At 50.0% G+C, this 26819-nt stretch overlaps 1 protein-coding gene across 1 annotated transcript; it reads left to right on the forward strand.

The window, feature by feature from the left end:
- LOC308511889 (melanoma-associated antigen 10-like) lies at positions 1 to 24943 on the forward strand (the record flags this gene model as incomplete). Its single annotated transcript, XM_081081726.1, has 5 exons — positions 1 to 162; positions 13082 to 13258; positions 13526 to 13756; positions 23384 to 23475; positions 23953 to 24943. 5 exons carry the CDS (start codon positions 1 to 3, stop codon positions 24941 to 24943), a joined length of 1653 nt encoding a protein of 550 aa, XP_080937852.1.
- Between the last annotated feature and the right edge of the window lie 1876 nt (positions 24944 to 26819).

The raw sequence follows: 26819 nt of genomic DNA on the forward strand, positions 1-26819 counted from the left end.
ATGGATGCTGTAGTGCCCTCTGTGCTGAAGCCAGTGGACACCAAAGTCCTCACCCAGGAGGGCCTCACACCCCTTGCAGAGATCGCTGCAGTACCAGGACCGATGCTGCGGGGGGCGCTGTTGCGCCCAGGATTTGGAGGAGCAGTAGAGAAGCCAGTCTGGGTGAGGGGCTGAGGGCCATTTTCAGGCTGACCAAGCACCCTGGCAGCGTAAGTCCCAGCCTCTCCTTTTTTTCTTTTTTAATTCTGAGATTTATTTCCTTCTATAATTGAAACTTTGTTGCCTTTAGCAGAGGCCTGCAGAAAGCTTGGCTTCCTCCATCGCTAGGGGCAACTCATTCCTGCTAGCTCCAGCTCCGTGGCTGCGGGCAGCCATCTTCGTTGGGTTAATTTGCATGTAGTCGCTATGATTGGCTGGTGGGCGTGGCTTAAGGCATAGGGAAAGCATGGTCAATTTGCGTGTTTGTCTTTCATTAGTATAGGATGGAACATATGCGCTTATGTGTTTATTTCTATATGATATACTATCCCAGGTATTTTACAAGAGAATACTTACTCTTTACATACATGATTTATTCTGCTACTCACTATTCTAATTAGTCTGTTCTTTACATACTATTCAGATAATAATTTTTGAAAAGCCAGCACTAACCCACCAAGATGGTTGTCAGGTGGTTATTAGCATAGACTCTGAATAACATACCTCAACTGTCCCAGCTTTCCCAAGGCAGTGGTATACCCTTAAGGTTACTGACATTTGTGGTCTGAATGCCCAACATTTGTGTCAAGATAGCATAAGTTTAAAATCCTTCTTCCTATTTTCCCTGTCATCTGCGTCATACAGCCTATAGCCCCCTCCCAACTTCCCTACTGCCCCTACTCCCACCCCAGACACAAGTGCCAGCTCATCACAATTTTCAGTCTCCCTTAGGGCCTGCTCCAATTTTATTGTTCGGATACTATGGTTCATATTGTGTTTATTTTAAGAGTTATTTTTTTACAACGCTTTTAGATGGCAGAGAAAAATAAATATGATGGTATACAGATATCCTAGTAAGTCATTACTCCCTCACGTGTATAATGCCCCTCCGCCATTATCAATGTCCCCAACCAGAGTGGTACATTTTTAAAGATAGATGTGCCTACACAGATACAGCATCATCAACTTGGGGTAAATACTTATGGAGTTGCTGAATCATATGTTAAAATTATGCTTACTATTCTAAGAAACTGCCCAAACAGCTTCCAATGCGGCTGTACTATTTCACTTTCCCACAGGTAATGAATGCAAGTTCCTGCCATTCCATATCCTTGACAGCATTTGGTGTTGTCACTGTACCAAATATTGGCCATTGTCGTAAGTGTTTATTTATTGGGTGTGTGTGACATTATTAACAGACAGCTCAAACCTTCAGATGGCTGTTGTCAACTGCAGAAAAAGCACAAGTAAGCCTTTTGAGAGTTTTACCCAAAGCATCTTGAGCCTCCATAACCACGTGAGACAATTCCTTATTAGAACTCTATGTGTCCATGGTTGGGTTCAGTTTCTCAAAGAAGGGAGAATCATCCACCCTCCCTGACACTCTTGTCCTCCTGATCAGGGTTTGCCTTTTGTATTAGGGAAGGGGAAGGTATCGCTGGATTCCGGGAGGCCCAGGCAGGTGGAGAAAAGGGGGGAAAACTCAAGCACTCCCATCTTCACTCTATTACCCTGCACTCAGGAACCTTCATCACTTGACTGCTCCACATGAATTGCTCCCAAGTCCTAGTTGCCCCCCTCCCCTCCTGCCCACCCATGACCGTATACTCATTGCAAGTGCCCATGATCCAAACAAGCTCCCCACTTCCACTTTCTGCCTCAAAAATATGCCTGAAGGACTCTATGAGAAAAGCAGCCAAGGCAGCACATTCATCTTGCATGTTTAAAAATTTTATCTGACTAGTGGGTGCAGAAGAGAGTGGGAAACCCATAGGAGGGACCAAGAGACCATAGGGAATCTGCTGTCATCATCCAGAGGGATGGTAGTTTTATAGGGGCTATTGGGACACTCTGGACTTGGACTGGAAATGGAGGTAGACTGAAGAACTGGAACCTGTGGAGGGAAAGACAACAGGGAGAGAGGCCCCACCACCAGGTTTCTGACTTGACTTGGCAGTGTCGGGCCGGATTGCAGGTGCAGAAGTCCAGTGACCCGTTTCTGAGATAAAGGGAAGGTAAGGCAAGGTTGTCCTGGAATGGGCAAGGCTCTTGGTCTACAGTATAGCAGCACTGCAGAGGGCAGGAGGAAGGTTCCTGCCTCACTGAATGGATCCAGAACACAACAGAGGCCTGTCTGATGACATCTGGTGGTTCTATGACAGGGCTGATCACAAGTCTTTGCTGAGCAGCAAGGTCATTTCAAACAAGGGCTCCCACATGTATTATAGGCTGTGTATGCAGGATGCCAAAGTCTCACAATGGGCGCAAGAGAGGGATAGCAGAGCTTGGACAAGGCAGTGTCTACTCCAAAGGGGTTTGTGTCCTGGATGTCAATGGGAGAACATTCCAGAAATCTGGTATCTAGCTGTGATGACCCTCTGTTTGCTGAATCTGTGGCCTGGGACTCCAAACACCTGCAGATTCTGGCTCTGGAGCTAGAAATTAATGGTTTATGGAAGGAGGTAAGGACATTCCCCTAAGGGGGCCAAGATGCTTTTAAGTTGAGATATTCTCTGGAGAATCGAATCGCAACACAGAGTCTTTGAAATCCAAATTAATGTCAGTTGACAGCTCACCATAGACCACGTACAATGCCCAGCAAGACACAGGGATCATCTCCTCAAAGCCTCCCTGTGCCCTCTTGAGCTGCCATGTGTCCCTACCCCTTAATCAAAGTCAGTGTTTTCTTTGGGTGGTGCAGAGGTTAGAATCAGCATATGAAAGATGTGAGTTATTCATGGCAGCTCAGAGTGCATCCTCACCTGCTTTGCATCTTGGCTGTGGCCCACACTGTGTTCCTGTCCCAGGCTTCCCCTTTCAGTATTGACATGATTTTCTGGGCAGCTTTTGAACCTGTGCCTCTGAACAGCACTGTCCACGTCGTGGAGGCAGAGCCTTTCTGTGTCCATCAATGGCTCAAGGCCATGGTGAGGTCCCTGGAGGCCTTGCTCAGGACCACACCCTCAACTCCTACAGGCTTGTTTGCACTTCCCCCACAGGTAGGCTGCACATCACATATGCCTGTCCACAAGACTCCCTCTGACTTGGCCCCTTGTGATCTCACCATGAAAGCCGGTTCCTTTTTGGTGCAAATACAATTCAGCCCGCATGCATTTGATGCCTTCTAGATGAAACGCATTTCCATGTGTTTCTCTGATAAGGTTTTAAAAGGGTTTTTCTTATTGAAAATAAGCCAGGCCACAGGGACAAACCATATTGGAACAGACAGAAGGAGCCACCAGAATGTCCCTAAACTCTGATGATTAGCTCCATCTTAGGACCTAAATAACCACCGTATCATTGCCCATTTATATGTGTAATTATCTACGCTATTTCATGATATGGCGCTAAGTCTCCACGTTTCACTGTTACCATAAACTGTCAAACATACCTAACACTAAAGAAAATAATAAAAACTCCAGTTTTCCTATCACCCAGGAGCATTGATGTGGTGCCTTATGTGCTCCATTCATTCTTTTCTTGTTTCGCTTCCTCCTTTTCTTTTTCCTCTTCCTTGCTTACCCACTCCATTCCTTCCTTTCTCCCTTTATCCCTTCCTCCTTTACTTCCTTCCTTCCTTCATTTTTAATTTTCTTGCTGAAGCTCTTTGAACCAAATCTCAGATACCAAGTCAGCTCAATCCTACATACCTGAGGGTGAAAACTCTGAAAACATAAGGACTTTAAAACATAATTTTTATCATCCAGGCAAACCAACAATCCAGTGTATCTTCTTTATATTCCTTTCACAGTCAGATGGTTGCAATTCTCCCACATATTTCTTTGTTTGTAATGAAACCAAATTAGGTTATACATTGCATTTTTCATGTCCCTTAATTCTCTCTGTCACTGCTTAATGAGTAGAAGCATATATGAATCATAAATGTAGATGTATTTCCCACAGGGGTATTACTTTTCAATCTGAAACCACTATACATATATCCTGGAGGTGGCCAAGGAATTATAAGGATTGTGGATGTTGGGAGCCAGAATTCTCACTGATAGAGTAAAGGGTTAGAGATAATCCAAGGGAGCAGACCAGAGGTCCCTTGCGGTAATAATGGGTTAGAGCTGGAGACATCAGTATGAATTTGTGTTAAGCTTAACACAGACACCTATGGTGACATACATATTTATAGATATATGTATATACATAGGCTAATAAACACACTTATGTTTACTTTTACTCTCAACTGAGACAGCTAGAACAAAAACACTCCAGGAATCATGAGCCCACCAAGTGCCCACCTCTAGGTTTCTAATACCATTCTGTAATGGAAGGAAGCAGAAATCCATGGGGAGATGGCTTATGCTATGACTAGAGCAGGGAACAGACAAGACAGCCTACAACATCTTGTAGTGGCCGAAAGTGAGGTGGTGCTAAAAAATACAATACTGGAAGTAGGTCAAGGGGACATAAGAACCAATGGAAAGAACTTCAAATGGCCAAAAATGGAAAAAGTTGAACAAAAAAATAAAGTAGTATTGATTGTCATACAAAGCAAAAAGCAAATATCCTACTGAGATAAATCAGGGTTTGAGTAAATCCATAAATGTGTAAGAGTAGAAAAATCTCCCTTGGAGTATCTGCATTCTAAATCAATCATGCAGATAGATACCCATTCTCCAATGAGGTGGGCCATTACATCACTATTTTTTTAAAATGTATTTTATTGATTTTTTACAGAGAGGAAGGGAGAGGGATAGAGAGTTAGAAACATCAATGAGAGAGAAACATCGATCAGCTGCCTCTTGCTCACCCCCTATTGGGGATGTGCCCGCAACCAAGGTACATGCCCTTGACGGGAATCAAACCTGGGACCCTTGAGTCCGCAGGCTGACGCTCAATCCACTGAGCCAAACCGGTTAGGGCATAACCCCACTCTTTGAGGGTCTCTTGTGTCCAGTGACTTCCTTCTAAAAGGGAGGAACAAGAGTAACTTTACAGAGGAGATACCTGATGAAAACTATCTCAAGTTGGGCAAATCACAGACACGGAGAAAATATTTTAAGTCCCATATCTCATGAGGAATTCGTGTCCCAAATACATAATTTTAACTACCTGATGGAAATAAACAAACCAATACAAATATATAACTGATTTAAGGACACTTCACCAAACAGGATATATACCATAGATCACACACTAACGAAAATTAAAAGCACACATAAGCATGCTGAGCATCGTTTCTCATGAAGAAAATGCAAATGTGAACTACAGAAAATATTCAACTGCAAAGCTATCGGAATGGCTAGAGTCCCCAAACCTGCAAGTGCCAAACTTGGGAGAGGATGAGGAACTCTCCTTCATTGTTAATAGGGAAGAAAATGTTACAGCCACTTTAGAAGAAAGTTTGGCATATTCTTATAAAGTCAAACATGGACTTGCCATTCGATTCAGAAACCCTAGTTGTCAGCTTTATCAAGTGAATTTGGGGTCCATAAAAAACACCAAAACGATGCATGATTAGAGCAGTTTGATTCATAATTCCCAACCGAGTCTTCCTTCAAGAGGTGAATTCATGAATAAACTTTGATAGAGCCACAAACTGAAACTTGGATTCAAAGCTGAAGCCACCCTCAAATGTTCCAGAAAAAAAGAAAGGTTCAAAGGGAGGTCTTATCAAATGGTCAGGGAGAACTCATCAGACTCTTATGCTGCCTTTTCCAAAGCATACAAAAAGATGGGCAATTGTACAACTCGTCCTCCCAGACTACCTTTCTTTTATTCAAAATTCTGAGAAATTCCCACAAACGGAGCTTTTGGAACAAGTTGATTCACATAGCATAAAACAGCCTGTACATACTAATGGCATATTCAACTCAACAGTGCATTATGTGAACAAGCAGCCTATCAGCCTATATCCAATAACTAAAATGAGGATTTAATGTTATAAAAAAATTCTATTGCAAGTCTATGCACACAAAATACAGTAAAAAAATTTTTTTTCATTGCAATGGCTACAGAGAGAGAACCTTGCAAAACACACACACACACACACACACACACACACACACACACACCACAAAAACAAACAAACAAACAACTTTAATATGAGTTCAGGGAAATAACTTTGAACAAACTTAGCCAAAAGGGAATTTCCATTTCCTAAAATTGAGAGCAACCTACTTAAGTGTGAAACATTAAAAGCATTTCCATTAAAGGCAGGGACAAGTCAGAGATGTGGGCTGAGGGTATAAAAGTAAACATGAGGTATGAATATGGAAGAGACACAAACAGTATCTGTTGATAATATGATCATCTAGCTAGAAAATTCAAAAATGGAGATCTGGATTACTCAAATGCATAATAAACTGTATGGAAGATCACCATAGCAATAACAAAACCTTCCTCACAATTAATAACTAATTAGAACATGGAATACAAAAATCTCGTTGACCACAGTTATAAAAGCCAAAACTTAACCAAGAAGTATCCTAATTTAAAAAGAGTCAACTAAAAATAATACTGAGGGATTCAAGTTAAAAAAAAAAAAGTGCCAAACTAATGGAGCAGTTTCCATATTCATTCATGGGAAACACAATATTGCAAATATGTTGATTCTGCTTAAAATTTTACAAATTTAGTGCTATACAGGTGTTGCCCAAATAACAATTAAGCTTGGACTGATGACATCTGCTCCCTAAATAAACGGAGGGAAAATATCTAAGGAAGAGATTGGAGGGCAAGGGCTGGGGGAGTATTTAACAATAAAATCTAAACAACTTAATATGAGCAAGCCCCTCGGGGAGACAAAACTGGTGAGCTGGCATTTGTGGTTGAGGTGGTTGTGTGGGGGAGCTGGGAAGTGGTTGAGGACTGGCCTTTAAAAAGCATTGTTTCAATAGATTATAAAGAATAGGGAAGAAATAGAAAAGCAAGTATCAGAGGAAATCATGCATAGTAAGATTAGGTAAGCTTTCATAAAATAACTTGTCTAGTATATGGAAATACATAGGACATAGACATCCATGCATATATATAAATATATACATATATACACATATATACACATATATACATATATATACATATATACATATATACACATATATATACATATATACATATATACGTGTGTGTGTGTGTATATATATATATATATATATATATATATATATATATATATATTAGGTATGTAGTATGGGCACCTATAGATATATAAACACGCCTGATCAACATTTAGGCTATATGTGTACACATACACTATATATCCAGATCTATGCATGCATATACATATATGCAAAGATTTATGCATAAATAAAATGTATAAAAACTAGGTAGAGGTGCAAAATATAATAATTACTATGAATGAGGATCAAAAAGGAACAAAGCCTGCAATGACAAGCAAAAGTAGACAGATAACCCCGAAACCAGAGACCCGCTCCAAATCCCTGCTGTAACTCAGCGAATTTACTGAAAGGAAACATGTAGAACACAATGTTTCCATAGAGCCGGGCGGTCTGGGGAAGAGGCACCATGGGAAGTGGGGGCAGGGGAGGCAGTTAGGGTCTGATGCTCCCCAGGGACCACGGCTCTGCAGCGCCCCCTCTGGGAACCGTGATGTGACCACGGTGTCCAAGCCAGGGCTGTGAGGACCCTCCAATAAGGACTGAGGGCTCCAGCCGCCCACGCAGAGGGCCCACCCCGGGACGAAGGCTGGTGCTCCAGTGAGATCCGGGTACCTCAGGCAGGGCTGTCCGGCTGCGCAGTCCCGCCCACCACCCGGACTCTAGGACCCAGAGGGACCTGGGGAGGCCGACACTTGGCCTGAAGGGCACAGACCCAGGTCAGCACAGGGTGGGGGCCCAGGCCATCCAGACCAGGTAGGGACCAGAAGGGGGGCTGGGTACAAAGGAGCGGAACTCCGCCCCGGTCAGCAGGCCTGGATGACCCCACAATTGGTTTCCGGAAGTGATGTCACTGACGCATTGACTTCCGCCTGAGAAGCCTAGGGGAGCTGAGCGCCATCTTTGGGACGCTGGCTTCGGGTCGGTAGACGGTACAGGCGCTGAGGGGAGCCACTTCAGGTCGGCACCGGCGGGCCCAGGCTCTGCCTGGGATCAGGGTGAGGACCAGACGGAGGTCCCCGGGAGCCAGTTCAGCCCCTGCCGGGAGCCCTGGGGAGTGAGGCCCTCAGGCCTCCCCTGGGGTCTCGGGGTGAGGGCCTCGGTGTGGGGGTCCGGCCTCCCGGTTCACAGAGGGTGGGTCCCAGGACCTGCAGGCCTCACGGTGAGGCCGTGGGGGGGGACAAGGTGACTCTGGGCCCAGAGCAGTCAGTCCCGGGAGCCCCAAGGCGCGGGGGGACCATAAGCGGCGAGGCCTGACTTCCGGGTCCTCCGGGTCTGAGACCCTCGGGCGGCTCCGTGTCATGGCGGCGTCTCAGGTCCGCAGAGGGGGTCCGGACCTGCCCGGGGTCAGTGTGGGGACCCTAAGGGAGACTGGGGTCCTGGACCCCAGAACAGTGTCCACCCGGCAGGCCTCCTGGGGGTGGGGGAGGGGTGCTTTCACGCATTGTGATTTGTGATTTCTGCATTGGGTCTGAGAGACACGGGGGTTTGGTAGGAGGAGCAGGGCTTCAGGCAGCACAGGGGGACCCCAGGTCCCGCTGCTGTCAAGTTGGGGACCCTGAGGGCGATTGGGGGCCCTGGACCCCAGAACAGTGTCCATTGGGCACGCCTCCTGGGGTTGGGGGAGGGGTGATCTCACGCATTGGGTTTGGTGTAAGGAGCAGAGCCACAGGTCCGCTGAGAGAGAACAGACGGGCCCAGGACCCCACAATATAGGGGACCCCATAAAGGGCCTCCCCTGCTATGAGCCATGGGAGACCCCATGTCAGATGACCCCTTGAGGTGTGTCCTGACTTCCGCATGCAGGTCTGAGATAGGCTGGGGCTCACTGTAAGGAACACAGCCACAGGAGGATGGAGGGCACCCTGAATCCCACAACCAGGGGACCCCATAAACCCTACCCTGCTATCAGCCTTGGGATGTTCCCTGGTGAAAGACCAAGTGCCGAGTTTCCTGACTTCTGTATCCAGGACTGAGTGAGACTCAGGACTTGGTGAAAAGTGTAGGGAATCACACTTCTAGGAATATTTCCCTAAGAAACCGGAAATACCAATGAGAAAGAATGTATGCACCCCTATGTTCATAGCAGCACAGTTTACAATAGCTGAGATGTGGAAACAGCCCAGGTGCCCATCAATGACCTGATGAAAAAGCCGTGGTACATGTATGCCATGGAATACTATGCAGCTGTATAAAGGGAAGGGTCTCTTATCCTTTGAGACAGCAGGGAGGGACCTGGAGAGTATCGTGCTAAGTGAAATAAGCCAGTCAGAGGAAGATAAATATCACATGATCACGCTCATATGTGGAATTGAATATACAAAGTTAACTCATGAACCAAATAGATACAGACACTTGCAAGCATGGGACAGATTGGGGAATCTCAGAGGGAAGGTGGGGAGGGTGGGAAGTAATCAACCAAGAACCTTGTGTGCATATATGCATGGCCCATGGACACAGACAATTGGGCAGTGAGGGCGGGGGAAGGGGACAGGGGTGGGGTGGAGGGGGTCATTTTGTAATCTATAGTAATAAAAGCATTATATGCTAATTAGACTGGACACCCTTCCGGGCATCCTTCCTCAGGAAGCCAGGGCCGGAAGCCAGGGCTGTGAGGGAAGCCCAGGTCTCAGGTGCCAGAGGGAAGCTGGTGCCGACAGCCAGGGCAAGGAAGGCCTACTCCTGCATAAATTTCGTGCATCAGGCCTCTAGTTCTTTCAATAATAACGAATTACTAAAAAATTAAAAATAAAAATAAAAAAAGCCATATAGGGAATCAGGTCCACAGAGAGGAGGGCAGTAGTACTACCCGGACTCAAGTGGCATTTAATGCCTTCAAATCAGGGTCTGTGACACTGTGGGGTTTCGTACACAAACCAACCCCAGGGAGGCTGAGGAAGGACCAGGACCTGCCAGGGTCATGATGGGGACCCTGTGTCAGGACAGAGGGCACCCAGGACTCCCAGTGTAGAGGCTGCACAAAACCCCACCTTGCTCTCGGCCTTGGAAGGGCACAGGGCTGGTGACCCCATGGGGTGTCCCCTGATTACAGCATGCAGGTCTGAGGGAGACTGGAAACTTGTTGAAAACTATAGGGCTTCCCTCAGGTCCACAGAAGGGATGCAGAAGCACTGCCCAGAGTCAAGGTGATTTTCCTGACTTTTGCATCCGGGTCCGACAGGCTCTGGGGTTCGGTGTAAGGAGCAGGGTCTCAGGTGGGCAGAGGGAAGAGTCAAGGTGAGGAACCACAGGGAGGACTGGGGGAATCCAGGAACCCTAACCGGAGGGGAGTCCACAGAAGTCTGCCCTGCTCAACGTGTTGGGAGGCCCTGTGGTGGATGACCATGCAGAGAGGAACCGCAGAAGCCCAGGCCTGATGTCAGCCCTGGCAGTTCAGGGGGAACCACAAAGGTGGCAGAGGGGAGGGCCCGGGTCTTGCCCCGAGTCCAGGTGAACATGCAAAGGGAAGACTGAGGGACCCAGGACCCCACAACAGAGATGCCCCACATTACCCCTACTGTGAACCCTGGGAGGCCCCCGGTCCATGACCACATGCTCTCTTCCTGACTGGGCATCTCATGTTGACAGAGAGAAGGTTCGAGCTCCAGCCAGGAGTCACGGTGAGGATCCTGCAGGAAGACAAGTGGACTCCACCCCCTGAGCTCTGAGGGGTCAGGCTCCAGGTAGGCAAAGAAGGGGACTGCAGGGCTCTGCCAGGATACCAGGTGAGGACCCGAGTTAGGACTCAGGAAGCCCCTAGCACACCTTGAAGTATGTATGCCTGAGGCTTGGCCAGGGCCATAAGTGTCCGCAGTGTGCCTGTTCCTGCCAGCAGCACCTGCAAGCCTCATGGTAGGCCTGTGGATTTGGGTTGCTTCCAAACTTCTACCTTAGGAGTGGCAAAGGGAGGTGAGGGCATTTTCCTGAAGGTGCTGGATGCAGGGCAACGTGGGAGGTGTGCCAGGTGTGGGTCTTGAGGCAGGATGGTGGTACCTCCCACCCCAGTAAAAACAGGGACCAGCTGGCTTAGGCTCTGCTGGCACAACTGGGTCATTCGGCACGATAGTTAATGTGGTGTATCTTGACGTCCCCTTTGGAGGTCACAGAGAGATGGTGGACATGGCCTGCAGTATTCATTCTCAGTTCAGCGGAAGGGAAAGGTCCCAGGCACTCTCCGAGTAAACCTGGGTAGCTCGGGGAGGAAGGAGGATACCACACTCCAGACAATGGGTGCCCCGAACCCAGTCTGTGCTGCTGTCAGCCCTGGGAAAGGCCTGGCATGTGTCTGGAGAGGTGGTTCCTTCACAGGTTTGTCTCAGGGCACTCGGGAAGGACAGGGCCTTGGTCAGAGGGAATGGCTTCAGTTCATGCACAGATGAGCTGAGGTTGTGGAAGGGTCATAAAGGTGTGAATGCTTTCTTGTGGGAAACTGCAGCTATGTGCTCCCCGAGAAAAGAAGAGAGCCCTCAGCATCAGGGAGTGTCCTGTCCTCAGCATCCAGATTCCCCAGGCAGGGGTACCTGGGTGTGACATGCTCTCCCTTTCCACATGCCTGCTCCTCCTGAGCTTTTGTCACTGAGGACAGTTATTCAGGGTGAAATCGGGTCAGCCGGATTCAGATCCAGGCCAGGCCAGGAAGAAAGGCAAGTATCCTCAGGCCAGACTAAGGGAACTCTGTACCCAGAACGGATGGGCCCAGGCCCTGGTGTTAGTTGTGTGGGAACCTGGACAAGGGTGGGGACAGATGGAGCTCCTGTTCACTTTTGTCTCAGAGCTATCAGCAAGGTGAGGACCTTGGTGTGAGACCACACGTCCTATCATCCACCGAACCACATTTTGTCAGCAGAGAGAGGAGTCCCAGTTCCTGCAAGGAATCAAGGTGAGCACTGAGGAGGAGCAGAGCACATGGGAACCCAGACCTACCCTGCCTCCTCTGTCAGCAATGGGGAAACTCGGAATAGGGCCTGGATTACCTCAGCTCACTTCCTACTCCTGTACCTCAGGGAGGTGCACCCTAAGTCTAAGTAGATTGCGCTCAGTCAGCAGAGAGAGTGTCTGAAACCCTGCAGTGTGTCATGGTGAGAAATGATCAGAGCCTTAACCCAGCGTAGATGGACCCAAATCTTCCGTCCCCCCTTCTTGATCCTCTGGGAGAGGGATCACATGTGGAGCCAGCTCAGTTTCTTCACTGAAGTGTCAGGTGTGTGTGGTCTTGTTCTGAGCATTTGACCTCAGGCCAGCAGAAGGCAGTGAGAGGCCATGCCCTGGCAGGGGAAAGGTGGGTATCCTACGTGTGCAAGGAGGAACCTCCCACCCACAACAGAGGGGATCTCAGAGAGTCCTGCCGCCCCTCCTGTCAGCTTTGGGGTCCCAGGAATGTGCTTTCCATGTGCATGCTGAGGTGCCCCTTTGTTCCCTCCAGAAGAGGCCCCGGATTGGAGGAGGTGAAGGCCTTGGTCTACTCTACATATTCTCAGGTCACAGAGCAGCAGGAGGCCAGGAAGTGCTAGGAATTAAGGTGAGGTGCTGACCATGAATATGTCCCCATGGGCTCCCCACCCATGTCAGAGGGTCCTCACATTGCCTGACACCTCCACACCCCACCGTCAGCTACAGAACCCTGTGCTGTGCCTTCTATACCCTGAGCAGTCATGTCACTTCCTACTTCAGGTTCTTAGTGGGCAGGCTGATCAGGAGTGAGCCCTGTGAGGCCCATGTACACCCCTAAAGGGGAGACCTGGAAGTCACCTTTGTCAGAGCCGCCTAGGGTGTGTTTCTCAGCTCATGCCTCTCTCACTCCCACTCTTCCCCAGGCCCGTGGTTCCTCATCGCCCATCTTCTGCCCACACTCGGTCACTGTTCGAGCACAAGTCATCATGCCTGGTCATCATATGAGTGAGCCGTTGAAGCCTGAGGAAGACTTTCCGTACCCAGTTGAGATCCCTGACTTGGTGGCGGAGGAGCTGTTCTGGGCTATGCAGGAGGAGGAGGTGGAGGAGGAGGAAGATGCCCTGTCTCTCTCCTCCTCCCCCTCAGTCCTGTTTATAGACAGCCTAGAGGAGGTGTCTGCTGCTGAGACATCAAGTCCTCCCCAGAGTCCTCAGGGTGCCTGCCCCTCCCCCCATGCCATGGAAGCCTTTCCATGGAGCCAATCTGAAGATGAGAGCGCCAGCATCCAAAATGAAGAGGGTCCAAACACTGAGGGAGGCCCTGAAGATGATGCCGATTTCTTGCTCCACAAACCACTGCGTTTGAAGATGAGGGAAATGGTGGAGTTCCTGCTCCTGAAGTATCGTGCAAAGGAGCAGACCACAAAGGCAGAAATACTGAGTAGTGTCATCAAAGAGCACCAGGAGCACTTTCCTGAGCTCTTCAGTGCGGCCGTTGAGTACATTGAGTTGGTTTTTGCTGTTGTTGTGAGGGAAGTAGACCCCAGTACCCACACCTATGTCCTGGTCACTGCCTTGGGGCTAACCTATGATGGGATGGTGAGCGATGAGCACAAATTTCCCAACACAGGCCTCCTGGTCACACTTCTGTGTGTGATCGCCTCAGAGGGTGATTGTGCCACTGAGGAGAAAATCTGGGCTGTACTGAATGATTTAGCAATGCATGATGGGGAGGTACATTGTCTCTATGGGGAGCCCAGGGAGCTCATCACCAAAGTTTGGGTGCAGGAACAGTACCTGGTGTACCGCCAGGTGCCCAATAGTGATCCTGCACGGTATGAGTTCCTGTGGGGCCCCAGGGCCCACGCTGAGACCACCACGGCGAAAGCCCTCAAGTTTATGCACACGGTTAGTAGGGATTTCCGTCTCCTCCCATGCCTGCCTGAAGAGCCTGAGTGCAATGAGAAACACTATGCCTGAGCCAGAGTTGCATCCAGGCACTTTTCAGGTCCATGTGCATTAACTTCTTTTGCTGGGCATAAAGTGCGTCCAATTTTCAACTCTGTTTGAGAACAAACCAGTAGTGAGGCCCAGGGAAAGGTTTAGGTTCCTATTGTGATTGAGAAATTTATGATTTATTATTTTGTGAATTTTTAAGGAAATTTTCTAATGTTCCTTTACATAGAAGTTTTCATAAACTTTTAGCATGTAAGTTTGTAAATGACATTGATCACATATATATTTCTACATGTCCAGCTCAAGAGTAAGAGATTTGCTACTGTGTAATGAAAATTGGGACCCTTCCCATCCTAGTTTGTGATTCCAATCTAGATAACATGACATTATAATAGGATTTCCTTGGAAATGTGTAAGAACTTAGCAGTAAAATCCATGGAGTTAAGAAATAGAAAAATAAAAGCAAAAGGTTGTTAATTTTTGCTTCTTATATTTTCTCATCTGTCTTTCCATGAAACAGCTTCTCCAAGGATCCTTGGTTCAGGCAAGAAAGTGGGGGGATTTCATCTGAATAAAGACGACCCCTGCTCAGTGGTTCATTTACTCCCCAGACATTCACTGAGCCTGTGTCCTCTGGAAGGCCCTGTGTTAGTAGTGGGCACACTAACATAAGCAGGGCATATCCACCCACAGGATGATAGTGCAGGAGCTGAAGTCATATAAGGAAGGGGTTAGGTGTCCCCTTAATCCTGCAAACAAGTAACAGAACAGGTGAGGCGGTGGGCCTCCAGCGACCAGCACTCACTTGTGAGTGGACTTCATTTTTACCGCAGCGTACTTGCAACAGCATGGATGGAATTGGAGAGCATTATACTAAGCGAAATAACCTAGTCAGAGAACGGTAAACATCACATGATTTCACTCATATATGGAATATAATGACCGACATAAACTGATGAACAAAAACAGATCCAAAGACAAAGAAGCATCGATCAGACCATCAAACCTCAGAGGGAAGGTAGGGCAGAGTGGAGGTAAGGGGGGGAGATCAACCAAAGGACTTGTATGCAAGCATATAGGCCTAACCAATGGACACAGAGGCCAGGGTGTGAGGGCATGAGTGGGGGGTGGAGGAGAGCAATGGGGGGATAAGGACACATATGTAATACCTTAGTTAAAAAATGATGTGCATGGCCTGAGCCAGGGTACTTGGGAAACTGTGATTCCCTCTGCTGGGGTTGATTGTAAAGAAGCTGGGGGTGGCAGCTTTTTCTAATTTCATGCCATTGTTATCCGAGAAGATGCTTGTTATGATTTTAATCTTCTTGAACTTGTAGAGACTTGTTTTGTGTTTTAACATGTGGTCTATCTTTGAGAATAACACATGTGAACATCAGAAGAACGTATATTCTGCAGCTTGGGGGTGAAATATTCTGTAAATGTCATTTAAATTCACCTGAACCTGTCTGCCATTTAGAGTCACTGTTTTCTTGGTAATTTTTTGTCTGGAATACCTATCCAGTGAAGTCTGTGGGCTATTAAAGTCCCCTACTATGACTTTATTGCTGTTGATCTTTCCCTTAAAGTCCTCTAATGTTTTTTTTTTAATTTTCTTTATTGAGGTGCTCCTAAATAAATGGCATGAAATTAGAAATCAGTTACAGTAAAAACACTCAAAAATATTCAAACACATGGAGGCTAAATAGCATGTTACTAAACAATGAGTGACTTACTAATAAGATCAAAAAAGAAATAAATAACTTCCTGGAAACAAAAGAAAAGTACCACACAACAAATCAAAATCTATGGGACACAGCAAAGTAGTCCTGAGAGGGAAGTTCATAGCACTTACAAACCTACATCAAAAAAAGAGAAAAAAAATTAATAAAATATTTAACCATACAACTTAAAAATTAGAGAACAACAAGAAAAGCTCTGAGCAAGTAGGAGGAAGTAAATACATAAAAGTCAGAGCAGAAATAAATGACATACAGATGAAAAATATAATATAAACGATCAATGAAACCAAGAGTTAATTCTTTGAAAATATAAACAAGACTGATGAACCTTTAACCACATTCAAGAAACAAAGAGAGAAGACCCAAATAAGTAAAATCAGAAACAAAAGAAGTGAGGTAACAATTGACCCCACAGAAATACAAAGGATTGTAAGAAAATACTATGAAAATCCTTATGCCAATAAGCTGAACAAGGTGGATTAAGTGGACAAATTCACAGAAATATACAATCTTCCAAAACTGAATCAGTGAGAATCCATCTTTCAATCTGGGGCTGCTGGCTCTTAACCACTCACCTGCCCTCTGCCTGCCTGATTGCACCTAACTGCTCACATGATGGCCTGATCTCCCCTAACCACTCACCTGCCTGCCTAATTGCACCAACCACCTCTGCCTGCCTGCCTCATGACCCTTACCCACTTGCCTGCCTGCCTGATCGCCCCTAATGACTCTGCCTGCCTGCCTCATTGCCCATAACTGCTCGCCTACCAGCCTGATCACCTGTAACTGCCTCTGCCTCAGCCCCCGCCACAGTGACTTCCTCCAGAAGGACTCCGGGAATGATGTCTGGAAGTTCATTCAGGGGTCTGGTCTAATTAGCATATTACACTTTTATTATTATAAACTAGAGGCCCGGTGCACAAAAATTTGTGCACTCGCGGGGGGGGGGGGGGGGAGGGGGGTCCCTCAGCCCGGCCTGTGCCCTCTCGCAGTCTGGGACCCCTCGGGAGATAACGACCTGCTGGCTTAGGCCTGCTCCCGGGTGGCAGAGGGCAGGCCCAATCCCTAGGTGCAGCCCCTGGTCGGGCTCAGAGCAGGGCTGATTGGGGAGTTGGGGCGCCGCCCCCTGTCATGCACAGAGCAGGGAGATTGGGAGGTTGTGATGCCACCCTCAGTCACGCTCAGGGTAGGGCCGATTGGGGGGTTGGGGCACCGTCCCCTGTCACACTCAAGGCAGGGTCCATGGGGAGGTTGCGGCGCCACCCTCGGTCACGCACAGAGCAGGGCCAATCAGGGGGTTGGGGCACTGCCCCCTGTCACTCACAGAGCAGGGCCCATCAGGGGGGTTGGGGCTCTGTACCCTGTCACACACAGAGCAGGGCCAATCAGGGGGTTGGGGCGCTGCCCCCGTCACACGCAGAGCAGGGCCCATCAGGGTGTTGGGGCACCGCCCTCTATCACCCACAGAGCATGGCCGATCAGGGGGTTGGGATGCTGCCACTCTCACACTCAGGACAGGGCTGATGGGGAGATTATGGCTCTACCCCGTCACACACAGACTAGGGCCCGTGCGGGGGGGGGGGGGGGAAGCTTCCCCCTATCAGGCACAGAGCAGGGCTGATCAGGGGGTTGGGGCGCCTTCCCCTGTCACGAACAGAGCAGGGTGGGTAGGGGGGTTATGGCCCGGCCCCCTGTCACACACAGAGCTGCAGGGCAATCAGGGGGTTTGGGCGCTGTCCCCTGTCATGCTGATCCTGGTGCTGGGAGGCCTCTTGGCTCCGCTGATCCCGGTGCTGGGAGGCATATTACCCTTTTACTATATAGAATAGAGGCCTGGTGCACGGTTGGGTGCCGGCTGGTTTGCCCTGTAGGGTGTCCTGGATCAGGGTGGGGGTCCCCACTGGGGTGCCTGGCCAGCCTGGGTGAGGGGATGATGGCTGTTTGCAGCTGGTCACACACCCTTCAGGGTGGGGGTCCCCACTGGGGTGCCTGGCCAGTCTGGGTGAGGGGCTGAGGGCTGTTTTCAGGTTGTGGGTGACTGAAGCTCCCAACTCTGCTCCTTTTTTTCTTTTTCTTTTTTTTTATTCTGGGCCAGCTTTAGCTTGAGGCTTGGCTCCAGCTCTTAGCCCTCGGCTGAAAGTAGGTTTCTGGCCTTTGCTTACAATGTTGCGAATCTGCTGGCTGAAGTCTGGCGGTATTTGTTACAGAGTTTCTTACACTGCCCGCTCAGAGGCCTGCAGCGGCAGGCGGGGAACGTTGGTTTCCTCCGTCACTGAGGCAACCAAGCCTCATGTTAGTTTCAAGCTGCCTGGCTGGCGGCCGCCATCTTGGCTGACAGTTAATTTGCATATCTTGCTCAGTAGCCAATGAAAAGGGTAGCGGTCGTACGCCAATTTCCATGTTTCTCTTTTATTAGTGTAGATAGTACTGGAAGTCTCAGCCACAGCAGTCAGACAAGAGGAAGAAACAAAAGGCATCCAAATTGGAAAGAAGGAAGTAAAATTGTCATTATTTGCAGATGACATGATATTCTACATAGAAAACCCTAGGACTCCACCAACCAACTACTTGGCTTAATAAATGACTTTAGCAATGTAGCAGGATACAAAATTAATACCCAGAACTAGATGGCAGTTTTACACACCAACAATGAACTCTCAGAAAGAGAAACTAAACAACAACAACAAAAATACCACTTACCATTGCAACAGCAACAAAAAAATAAGATACTGAGGAATAAAGTTAACCAAGGAGATAAAAGACTTGTACTCAGAAAACTACAGGACATTGAAAATAGAGATAGGGGGTGATATACAGAAGTGGAAGAATATTCCGTGTTCATGGATTGCTAGAATTAATATCATTAAAATGTCCATACCACCCAAAGCAATCTATAGATTAGATGCAAACCCTATTAAAATACCAATGGCATATTTACAGATCTAGAACAAATACTCTAAAAGTTTACATGGAAGCAAAAAAGACCCTGGATAGCCAGAGCCATCTTGAGAAAGCAGAACAAAGTTCGAGTGACCACACTATCAGATATCAAGTTATACTGCAAAACCGCTGTAATCAAAACAGCTTGGTACTGGCAGAAGAACAGGCATATAGATCAATGCAAGAAAACAGAGATGCCAAAAATCAACCCAAGACATTACACTCAATTAATATTTGACAAAGGATACAAGAGGATACAATGGAATCAAGGCATGCTCTTCAATAAACAATGTTGGGAAAGTTGGACAGGCACATGCAAAGCAATGAAACTAGACCACCAACTTGCATCGTACACAAGAATAAACTCAAATGGATTAAAGGCTTAAGCACCAGTTGTGAAACCATAAAAATCCTAGAAGAAACCAAAGGCAGCAAAATCTCAGACTTCTCTCTTAGCAATATGTTCGCCAATGCATCTCCTAAGACCTAGGATAAGGGAAACAAAAGAGAAAATAAACAAATGGGACTATATCAAAATACAAAGCTTCTGCACAGCAAAAGACAACATCAACAAAATGAAAAGGGGGCTCACTGTATGGAAGAACATATTTGCCAATGATACATCTGGTAAAGGGTTAATAACCAAAAATATATAAGGAACTCATACAACTTAACAAAAGGAAGACAATCCAATTTTAAAATGGGCAAAGGACTAAATAGACACTTCTCCAAAGTGGACATACAGATGGCTAAGAGACACATGATAAAATACTCAAAGTCCCCGATCATCGGAGAGGTGCAGATTAAAATGACAATGAGGTATCACCTCACACCTGTTAGGATAGCTACCATCAACCAATCAACAAATGACAAGTGCTGGCAAGGATGTGGAGAAACGGGAGCCCTAGTACACTGCTGGTAGGAATGCAGACTTGTGCAACCACTGTGGAAAACAGTATGGAGTTTCCTCAAAAAATTAAAAATAGAACTCCCATTTGACCCAGTAATCCCACTTCTGGAAATATATCCCAAGGAACCCGAAACACCAATCAGGAAGAATATACGCACCCCTATAGTCGTAGCAGCACAATTTACAATAGCTAAGATCTGGAAACAGCCTAAGTGCCCATCAGCAGATGAGTGGGTAAAAAAGCTGTGGTACATCTATACCATGGAACACTATACAGCAGTCAAAAAGAAGGCTCTGTTGCCCTTTGAGACATCATGGAGGGACCCAGGGGCTATTATGCTAAGCGAAATAAGCCAGAAAGGCAAGTATCACAGGATCTCACTCATATGTGGGGTCAAAGAGCAAATTAACTGATGAAGAAAATAGATCCTGAGACATAGAAAGAACTTGGGTGCATAACCTATGGACACAGGCAATAGTGTAGTGAAGGCCTGGGGCAGGGGCTGGTTCCGGCTGGAAGGGGTCCATGAGGAATAGGGGACCTCTGTAACACGGTTGGCAATGAAGACAAGAACAAGAAAGGCGGGCTTAGGTAGGAGGGGGACAGTGGTCTTTGGGACAGGAGTCCACCACTGGCCCAGGTCAGGGGACTCGGGAATCAATCCTTTCCTTTCTCGGCAGCACCCGCCCCCTGCTTTTGGCTGTCCTTGAGGCAGGCAGCAGAACCTCCGATTCTGTTCGGGTCCACCTGCCTTCCAGGACGGGCCTCAGGCGGGGACATCCATCAAGAGCAGGGCTTCTGGTTAGCAGAGGGGGGCCGAAGCTGCCTAGAGTCAGGGTGAGCAGCGGGGGCGGAAGAGACCCTGCCCCCACCACAGGCTCAACATGGAAGGGCTTCTGGGACGCGGACCACACACGCCTCATCCGGGTCTCAGAGATGCTGCCTGAGCTCGTTCCTCACTTCCGCATCCGGGTCTCTGAGACCCTGGGGATGCCCAGGAGATCCTAAGCACAGTCACATCCCGAGGGCGGCCCGGGACCCGCCCGAGTCCAGGTGAGGGTGCCCGGGAAGGCGAGGGACCCCGGGCCCTGGGACAACGGTTTCCGTCCTGGGAGGCCCCTGGGGGTGGCCACACGCGGCCGGTCGTGGTTGGCGCAGCCAGGTCAGGGGACTCGGGGGTGAGGGGCGAGGCGCGTCCCTCCACAGGGCCCAGGCGGGCCCAGGGCCTCCAGGGTCCATGTGGCGGGCGGCTGCGTGGGAGGAGGCCCCGAGGCCACCCGGGTCCCGCAGACTGGGCTGGCCCCAGGGCCCCTGCCGTCAGGAGCAGAGCCAGCCCCGGGCCCGCAGGGGGTGAAGCCCACAGCGGTAGGCAGCCTCTGTGACCTTCCCGTGGGCTCCCATGACGCGGGCCTTGCGGGGCTTGGCGGGGTGGGGCGGACCTCACCTGGGCTGAGGCGGGCCGGGCCCTGCGGGAGTCCCGGTGAGCACCCGGGTCCCACCGCACCGCAGCGGGAAGCCGCACAGGTGCCCCTGCTGTCCTCTGCGAGGGGCCCCGTGGCGGGTGGCCATGCGGGGTGTCCGGACTGCACAGCGGGGGCTGGGAAGGGGCGGTGGTAAGGAGCTGGGCCTCTCCTCCGCATGGAGGCCAAAGCAGCTTCCCAGAGTCCCGGTCAGCTCGCAGTCGGGGATGGGAGGACCCCAGACCCTCACAGAGCCAGCCCGCAGGACTCGGGAGGGGGACACGCGGGACATTACCTGACCTCCGCAGGCGGGTCTGAGAGTCTGTGGGGGTGGCTGTGAGGATGAGGACCCCCGTCAGCACAGGGCGGGGGCCATGTGGGAGGATGACCACACCCCCTTCCTCCCTTCCGCTTCCAGTCCCGGTCTCAGAGACTCTGGGGGTTCAGTACAGGGAGGAGGACCCCATCTCGCAGATGGTGGGCCAGGGACCCTGGAACCTAGACCAGAGTCAGTCCTGGTCTCAGAGACTCTGGGGGTTCCGTACAGGGAGGAGGACCCCATCTCGGCAGATGGTGGGCCAGGGACCCTGGAACCTAGACCAGAGTCAGTCCCGGTCCTAGAGACTCTGGGGGTTCAGTACAGGGAGGAGGACCCCATCTCGCAGATGGTGGGCCAGGGACTCTGAAACCTAGACCAGAGTCAGTCCCGGTCTCAGAGACTCTGGGGGTTCCGTACAGGGAGGAGGACCCCATCTCGCAGATGGTGGGCCAGGGACCTGCCAGAGTTGAGGTGAGGACCCTGAGGGTGGATGCAGGGACCCTGGAAACCAAACCAGAGTCAGTGCTGGGATCCCGCTGGAGGATGACCACACACAGCTTGTGCTGACTTGCACCCCCGGGTCGGTACCGGGAACAATACTTGAGAACGGCAGAGGGTGGGCCCAGGGCCCTCCACGGTCCATCCGCCAGGCCTCGTGGAGGATGATCCTAGGGGGCATTTCCTCATTGGTGCATCTGGGTCTGACAGTCTGGGGCTTGGGTATAAAGAGCAGGACCTCACACCAGCAGAGGGTGGGGCCAGCACCTGCCAGAGTCAAGGGAGGTTCCTAAGGGAGAACTGAGGGAACCTTGCATCCCACCACAGTGGGAACCCCACAGACGCCCGCACCTGCTCTCAGCCCTGGGATTTCTGGAATCGCTTTCCCATGGCTTCTCCCGCTCCCTTTGCTCTCAGGAAGGCGAAAGAGGTGGGGCCTTGCACAAAGGGTGAGGCGTATGGACAGCAGAGCCAGGACACTCGGGCACTGCAGGTGGCCAAGCTATTGGCCATGCGGGAGGAAGGATGGGGAATTGTCCTCCAGAACAAATGTGGGCAACACGGACAGGCACCCCACTTCCGCTTTCAGCTCTGACACACCAGGCAGGGCTGTCCAACTGAGAGCGCTCTGATGTGGCTGGGGGGGGGGGGGCAGGCTCAGGTTGGTGAGAGACCTGGACTGAGGGGAGCACATGCAGGTCAGCAAAGGAAGAGGGGGAGGTGGCCCGGGCCCTGACCTCTTTGCAGGTGAGCAATCTGAGGAAAGACAGAAGGAACCCTAATGCTCCTCCCCTGCTCCCGAGTCTTGCTGTCTCTTTTCAAGGTTCAGCTGAGGACTGAGGAAACCCCTCACATCACAACAGGGGGAGTCCCAGCCTTACTTTGCCATTTCGGTCAGCCACGAGAGAAAGTGGAACATGGTGGCTAGCCGTGCTGTCCCTCACGTCCTCCACCAGTGACTCAGGAAGGTGAGCTTTTCTGTCTGAAGGTAAGTGGCATCCGGTCAGCACAGGAAGTTATCCAAGACCCTGTCAGATGTCACAGTTAGGACTGAGGGGACTCCCCGTCCCAGGACGGATAGACCCCACAGAGTTTGGCCATGTCATACTGTATCCCGTGGGAGGTTCTGGGCAGCTGTGGTCTGTTGCGGGCCCGCTCACTTTCTTCTGTTCAGTTTCAGGGGTATGTAGCCTTGTTCTGAGAGTTTAGCCTCAGGTCCAGCAAGGGGAGGTTCCAGGCCCTGCCAGGGGAAAGGAGAGGACGCTGAGGGAGGACGCAGGAGACCATCCAGCCCAGAAGAGTGGGGACCTCACAGCATCCTGGCCTCCCTCTTGTCAGCACTGGAGGCCCATGGCTGTGCATGCCACCTGCACGCTGAGGTGTTTCCTCCTTTCCTCTTACAGGTGCTCCAGGAACCAGGAGATAAAGGCCTGGGTCTGAGGCACAAAACACAGGTCACAGAGCAGACGAGGTCCAGGCAGTGCCAGCAGTCAAGGTGAGGTGCCTGCCCTGACCTAGAATGGGTCCCTAGGGTCTCCCCCATGCCAGAATAGATGAGAACTCCCTCAGTACCCGACCCCACCCCACTGCCAGCCACAGAGCCCTGGCCTATGCCGACTGTACCCCAAAGAACCATTGGACTTCCTCATTCAGGATCTTAGGGGACAGGCCACCCAGGAGGAGAGACCCCAGTGAGGCCCAAGAGCACCCCTAAAGAGGAGACCTGTACTCCCACTTTCTCACAGCTGCCAAGGGTGTACTCAGCTGAGGCCACTTACCCTTCCTCTCTCCCCCAGGCCTGTGAGTCCTCATTGCGCCCCTCCTGCCCGCACTCCTGTGGCTGCCTGACATCAGTCATCATGCCTCGAGTTCCAAAGCGTCAACGCTCCTCGCTGGAGATTCCCGTGTCTGTGGAAGAGGATTCTTCCTCCTCCTCCTCCACCTCTTTTGCTTCCTCTTTCTCCTCCTCCAGCTCTTCCTCTTGCTATCCTCTGCTTTCAAGTAACCCAAGCACCTCAGAGGAGGAGGAGAATGGGGAGGAGGAGAATAGGGAGGAGGAGGAGAATGAGGAGGAGGAGGAGGTTCATGCTGCTGCTGGGGCATCGAATCCTCCCCAGAGCTCTCCAAGTGCCCATGCCTCCCCTACTGCCTTTGCCGCTGCTGCTCCCTTGAGCCAATCCATCAGCGAAGAAGGGGAGGGTCCGAGTACCTCCTGGGCCCTGCCAGGCCCAGAGTCCTTGCCCAAAGACGTGATTAATGATAAGGTAGCTGATCTGGTAAGGTTCCTGCTCCTGAAGTATCGCACAAAGGAGCTGACCACAAAGGCAGAAATGCTGAGTAGCATCATCAGAGAGCACCAGGACCACTTTGCTGTAATCTTTAGGGAGGCCTCTGAGTGCATGCAGCTGGTTTATGGCATTAATGTGAAGGAAATGGACCCCACCAGCCACACCTATGCCCTAGTCACCAACCTGGGCCTCACCTATGATGGGATGGTGAGCGATGAGCACAGTATGCCCAAGACTGGCCTTCTGATACTCATCCTTAGTATAATCTTCTCGGAGGATGATTGTGTCCCCGAAGAGAAGATATGGGAAGCACTGAATGCCATGGGGGTGCATGCTGGGATGGAGCATAGCATCTATGGGGAGCCCAGGGAGCTCCTCACCAGAGTTTGGGTGCAGGAACAGTACCTGGAGTACCGGCAGGTGCCCAACAGCGATCCTGCACGGTACGAGTTCCTGTGGGGTCCCAGGGCCCATGCTGAGACCACCAAGTTGAAAGTCCTGGAGTTTTTGGCCCAGGTCAGTGGGAGTGACCCCAGATCCTTCACACGCTTCTATCAGGAGGCTTTGAGAGAGGAGGAACAGAGAGCCCAGGCCAGAGTTAGCACCACAGATGATACTACTGCCATGGCCAGTGCAAGCTCTTCTGCCATGGCCAGTAGCTTCTTCCCTGAGTGAAATCCAGGGCAGATTTCTTTACTTTGTGTTTTAGGATGGCAGTCGTGATCTAAGCACTTAGTGCAGGGCCTGACTGGGGATGAGGGAATCATAGTGAATGACATCTTTGTGTCTCTGTTCCATTGGGGTGACTTAGAAATGTATCTTCTTTTATTTTTGGTATTTTAAAATGTTACTTTAAGTAGAATGTTTATTAGCTTCAGAACCTAACTTTACAAATGACACAGGTCACACGTTTATTGTTATTTAACTAAAGAGAAAGCGCTTTGCTATTTTGTAAAACTAATTAGGAATCTGTCATTTTATTTGTACTCTGTAACAAGATAATATGGAATTGGAATCGTATTTTTTAATGTGAAAGTACTTAGCTGTAAAACAGAAATAAAATAGTTAATTTTTGAATTCTTGTATCTCTCTCTCTCTCTCTCTCTCTCTCTCTCTCTTTCTCTCTCTCTCTCTCTCTCTCACACACACACACACACACACACACACACACACACACAGAGCTAGATTTTCGTAGCTTATTCAAGAATGTAGAAAAATAAACAGTAAAAAAATACCCTTCTTACTGGTTCATGTACACCCTAAACATTCATTGAGCCTCTGTCCTCACAGGGAAAGGCACCCCAGCCAGACAGAGGGAGGGAATGCAAAGGAGAGGAGCTGGGCGGAGGGACTGGCAGGATGCTGGGTTGGGAAGGGAGTGAACAGAAGGCAGCTTTTGTCCCCGGGTCTTTGTCTTTGAGAGTGGGTATGATTTCTTAAACAGGAGGACATAATAGATGAAGTGATGTTTACGTCCTTTTAGACAGGCGGGGAGAGTCAACCAGAGGGGGAGGTTGCTCATGTGGAGTGTGGAACTGAAGCTCAGGCCCTATGATGATGATGTATAGCCACCAGTTGTGACTGTCCTCTTACGGGCCAGGTACGCAGCCCCGTGGAATCTGAGCTCCGCTAGGTACTAGGTCCCCCTTCCCCATGTAAAAGGCAAGGACAGTGGGTGATGCAGTCAGGGCCCCCATTATCATGGGCCATCTATTCATCCTTCTGTGCCACCTTCTCAACTGTAGACTGGGTGACAGTGACACTGCCCCTATCCCCGTTATTTGAGGATTGAATTCTAGGATTCTTGGATCATGCCCATCCCAGGTCCTCGAAGTGGGTTGGTGTGTGGGTACTGGTGCCAATTCTTCCTGCTCCTGTTATTCCTTCTGTAGACTCAGGTGGGGGCCAGGAGTGTCTGCTGATAGCAGATAGCAGTGGTGCAGCCAGGGGATGGAGGAGGGTGGCTCCCAAGGGGTCCGAGGGAGACACCTGGCAGGATGATCTGAGCTCACACGGTGGTGTCCCAGGGTCCAGCTGAGGTTGGAGCCCAAGGATTTGCAAGCAGAAGCCCTGGAAGAGGGACCAGGGTGCATGGGGACTGCAGCACCTTGAGGTGAAAAGAGGAGGGAGCTGACAGTGTTAGGGTGGGTGGGGGTGGGCAGGAGAAGGAAAGCTCAGGAGGGTATGCACTGGGAGAGGGCTAGAACCCACTCACCCGGTGTGAAGCCAAAGCACCCTTTCTCCCTCCTCTGTGCTCCCCTGGCCTCAGTGACCTTCTTTGTGGAAATGACCACACCCTGTCCTGAGTGCCTCTCCTTACCTGTCGCCACCTTCTTCCTTGAGCTCCCCAAAGACTCCATCTGATGGACGAGGCATCTGCATCACCAGCCCTTTCCATGGGGCCTGGCAGCTGAGTGCGTGGGGATAGGAAGAAGGAGCCAACACTCTCTGCTCTCCCACCATCCCTGTCAGTGGGGTTCCAGGGCCCCAGGGGACACTGGGGGAAGAGGTCAGCCCACAGACCATGAACACGGAGGGCTGATGCATGATG

This window comes from Myotis nattereri, assembly GCF_964212035.1.
Source record: "Myotis nattereri genome assembly, chromosome: X".
Lineage (NCBI taxonomy): Eukaryota > Metazoa > Chordata > Mammalia > Chiroptera > Vespertilionidae > Myotis > Myotis nattereri.